Source organism: Gorilla gorilla, chromosome 19 (assembly GCF_029281585.2).
Source record: "Gorilla gorilla gorilla isolate KB3781 chromosome 19, NHGRI_mGorGor1-v2.1_pri, whole genome shotgun sequence".
Classification (NCBI taxonomy): Eukaryota; Metazoa; Chordata; class Mammalia; order Primates; family Hominidae; genus Gorilla; species Gorilla gorilla.
This window is the reverse complement of record NC_073243.2, coordinates 29,518,654-29,522,593: the sequence shown is the minus strand read 5'-3', so window position 1 is coordinate 29,522,593 and position 3,940 is coordinate 29,518,654. Positions and strand designations below refer to the sequence as shown.

Genomic DNA, 3,940 nt, shown 5'->3' with positions numbered 1-3,940 from the left:
CCTTTCTCTTATGTAGAGGAGTAAGTGGCATCCTGGTGGCACCAGAAGGATGTACTGGTGAGCTTGTGTAGTGGTCACTAAGTTAACGCATGTTGCTTTATTTGACTGATACTGATGTTGCCATCTTAGCTTCCGGCAGTTAGGTGGGCAGAAAACCCAAAGTTAGTAACTTTGGACAGTTGCATCAATGTTAGTAACTCAAGGGCCAAAGTGATGGATTAAACGGCCAGTCCAGGCAATCTCTGGTTCACCCTCATGATGACAGAGTGCTTTTAGGTAGTGAGGCAGTGCTTAGTCTCAAGGCAGCCTCCCTTCCCCTCATGCATTACCTGGTGTTTGTGGGCAGGAGTGTGGATCCTGTATACATGCCTGGGGTTGTGGGTGTGGGGAGGGGCCTCCAGTGTGCTGGGGTATACCCTGGGGCCTCTGTAAGTGCCTGATCCATAGATGCTCCCTGTGGCCTGGTCACAGGGGTCACCAGGCCCCTGGTGGCTTACAGTGTGGAAGTTGGAGGCTTCACCATAATCTGTGGCCTGAGCTTGGCCTCAGGGAATATTTCCGGATGGGGTCAGCTGTATCTCCTCCTTACTCAGTGTCATAGGGGAGCAGCGACTCTCTGGGACAGTGGGATGGGTGGTAAAAGAATTTACCAAGACAGTTGTAGGTAAAGAAAGGCAGATTCATTGGACACCACAGAGCTTACATGTTTGTGGTGATGTGGGTGTGAACATGCGATTATCGACAGTGCATAATGCTTGATGAAAATAATAGATGCTGATGTTACTGTTTTATGTATTTAATATCCTATATTTTTTATTGTTATTTTAGAGTATATGCTTACTACTTTTTTTTAAGTTAACTGTGAAGCAGCCTCAGGCAGTTTCTTCAGGAGGTTTCCAGAAGAAGGCATTCTTATCAAGGAGATGACAGCTCCATGCCTGTTACTGCCCCTGAAGACCTTCCGGTGGGACAAGATGTGGAGGTAGAGGACAGTGAAATTGATGATCCTGACCCTGCTTAGCCTTAGGCGAAAGTGTCTGGTTGTGTCTTGTTTTTTAACAAAAAACGGTTTAAAAGTAAAATAAATAAATAATGGAAAAAGCTCATAGAATAAGGTTAAAAAGAAATAAATAAAATATTTTTGTATAGCTATATAATTTGTGTGGCTTTTTTGTTTATTTGTTTGAGACAGGGTCTCGCTCTGTCACCCAGACTGCAGGGCAGTGGCACAATCACAGCTCACTGTGGTCTCAACCTCTTGAGCTCCAGAGATCCTCCCACCTCACTCAGGAGGACGTCAGTCCTCCAGGCAGACGTCAGTCCCCAGGTGGACCCTGGACTCAAAGTGCATACCAGGCCCCAAGTTGACAACCAGGCCCCAGATGGACACCAAGGCCCTAGGTGGACAGCAGGCCCATGTTGAACACCAGACTCATGTGGACATCAGGCCGCAGGTAGACATCATGCCTTAGGTAGATATGTAAGCTCCAGGTGGACATTAGACCCAAGGCTCCAGGTAGACATTAGACCCAAGTCCCCAGGTGATCATCAGGCCCAGGTGAAAACTCAGGCCTCAGGTGCACATCCGGCCTCAGGTGGACACCCAGGCCCCAGGTGATCACCAGACCCCAGGTGGACACAAGGCCTTAGGTGAACAACAAGACCCAGTAGGCCATCAGGCCTCAGCTGGATACAGTCCCCAGGTGAACACAAGGCCCCCAGAGGGACATAGGCCCAACGCAGACATCAGGCTCTAGGTGGACATCAGGCCTGAGGACATCTGGCCCCTGGTGAACATCAGGCACAGGTGTCCAAGCAGACCCTGGGTGGACATAACAGTGTACAGGTAAGGAGGTGACCTGGGGGGAGGGTGAGTAGTCAGCAGCCCAGTGGAGTCCTGAGCAGGTCTTATGGAAGGAAGGGGCCTAGGGGACAGAACCGTAAAGAAGCGACCTCACTTCCTGGATGATGACCACACGAACAGAACTTAGAACTCTGGTAACCAGGCACCCATATCCTAGAGTCAGCGCCGTAAACAGCTCACTTGGTGGGAGACGCTCAAGAGAGCAAGATGTTCTCGTGTTGCTTCCCCACTTCGAGAGTTTGCTGCTTCAGGAACGGAGGGAGTGAGAGCCTTTTCCGACGATGCCGAAGAAGGCTCATCCCTCACCCCAGACGCCTGTCGCCCGTTGTAATAAGGCGCATCCAGGTACCACAGGACAGCCTGGGGCAGGCCCTAGCAGGCCAGGCCACACCAGAGATCCCACTGGGGCTGCAGCTGCACACTGTCCTCGTCCAGGAGATTCGGGAGCTCATTGAGGCACAGACATGTGGTGAGGTGGCCTGCAGCCTGGAAGACTTTGCAGGGGTGGTGCTTAGGGGCTGGAATTCCCTTAAATTCAGTGAGGTCGTTTCTGTGTTTGGAAATTCCAGTGGAAAGTGACTGATGCTGGTGACCCTTCCTCCTTTTTCAGCTCCTGGTCCATGTGCAGAAGTAAGAGCACTGCCAGCACAAGCGGCGGAGCCAGAGCCAGCATGGGAAGAGGCCCCTCCAGAGAGAGTGCTGGAGCTGGAGGGAGCTCCAGCCAAGGACCAGACCAACGAGGAGCTGCCTGAAATCACGGCACGTACTGTAGCCACTAGCCCTAACCCTGGAGCTGAAAGCGTGGCTGGAGAGAGAAGTGGGAGGGAGGGGGTGACCAGCACAGCCCCAGCCAGCAGCTCCCATGCTGCCCCTAGTCCTGGGCACGGTGGCAAACATGCAGGCAGAGAGCAGGGCATTTGGCCTGGCCTCCTGTACCTCGCTGGAGAGAGGCTTCTCTCATTCACTAGAACCACAGCCCTGCTGCTGCAGGTCCGTTTATTCTCCTGATCCTGGTTTGTCTCTGTGCAGGAGGTGCCGGAGAGCATTAAAAGAAGGCTGGGAAGAAGAGTTCCAGCAGCTACTCCGGCTCCCAGAGGCAACCTCCTCCTCCAGGCATGGATGCGGGTCCACAGCTGGGCATCCAGGCTGTTTGCCCCTAATGTGCTGCCCGGGACAGGCCCTTAACAGGCGGGCAGAGGGTGAGGGGACCAGGAGGTGGCTCCAAAGGGTACAGCAAACAAAGCTTTTAAAGACAGCCGTTGTGCCCCAGGCTCTCCATGCCGCCACCTGCCCTACCATTTATTAATAGTGTTAGAATTACAAGTTGATGAAATGAGATTACAATAAAGTTTGATTTCTGAAACTTCATGCCTTTTTGAACTCCCTAATGTTAGATGGTGTTTTTGAGGCTATCCTGAAAATCTCTGATAGCTGTGTCTTTTGTTGTGGTTGTTTGTGTGGCTGAATTACCATCGAGTCATCTGTTATTGGAAACCTTTCAGGTATGGCTTTTAGAAGACCTTGACCTACTCTTGCCTGTTTTGACTCTCTGGTTTATTGTGGAAAGAGGGATGATGTAGGCTCATGTCTCCGGCAGATCATTCACCTTTTGCCATCAAGGATTTGGCATCAGAGTTTCCAAGAATTATGTGTGCAAGTTGATATGCTGCTACTTTAGCTAATCTGGGTGTCAAAACAGAATGCCATAGACTAGGTAGCATAGAAAATTGATTTCTCACAGTTCTGGAGATGGTAAAATCCAAGGTCAAATTGTCAGCAGATTCCGTGGGGCTGACTTCCTGGTTCATAGACAGCCATCTTTTTTACTGTGTCTTTACATGACAGAAGGGATGACGGAGCTCTCTGCAGTCCCTTTGAAGGGGCACCAATTCCATTCATGAGGTCCCTGCCTTCATGAACTGAATCACCTGCCAAGGCCCCACCTCCAAATACCATCACATAGAATTAGAATTCAACACATGAATTTAAGGAGGACAATCACATTTGCTTCACAGAATCAGGTCACCCCTCACCATATGCACTCACAGGAAATCTCTAATCTCCTGTTAAGTATTT

At 50.6% G+C, this 3,940-nt stretch overlaps 1 protein-coding gene across 1 annotated transcript; it reads left to right on the top strand.

The window, feature by feature from the left end:
• The first annotated feature begins 2,030 nt into the window (after positions 1-2,030).
• Positions 2,031-3,232, top strand: LOC115931282 (CMT1A duplicated region transcript 15 protein-like). Its single transcript, XM_031003505.2, is given in 2 exon segments — positions 2,031-2,333; positions 2,475-3,232. Coding segments are annotated over 2 exon segments (837 nt in total). The 5' UTR covers positions 2,031-2,071; the 3' UTR covers positions 3,050-3,232.
• The last annotated feature ends 708 nt before the right edge of the window (positions 3,233-3,940 follow it).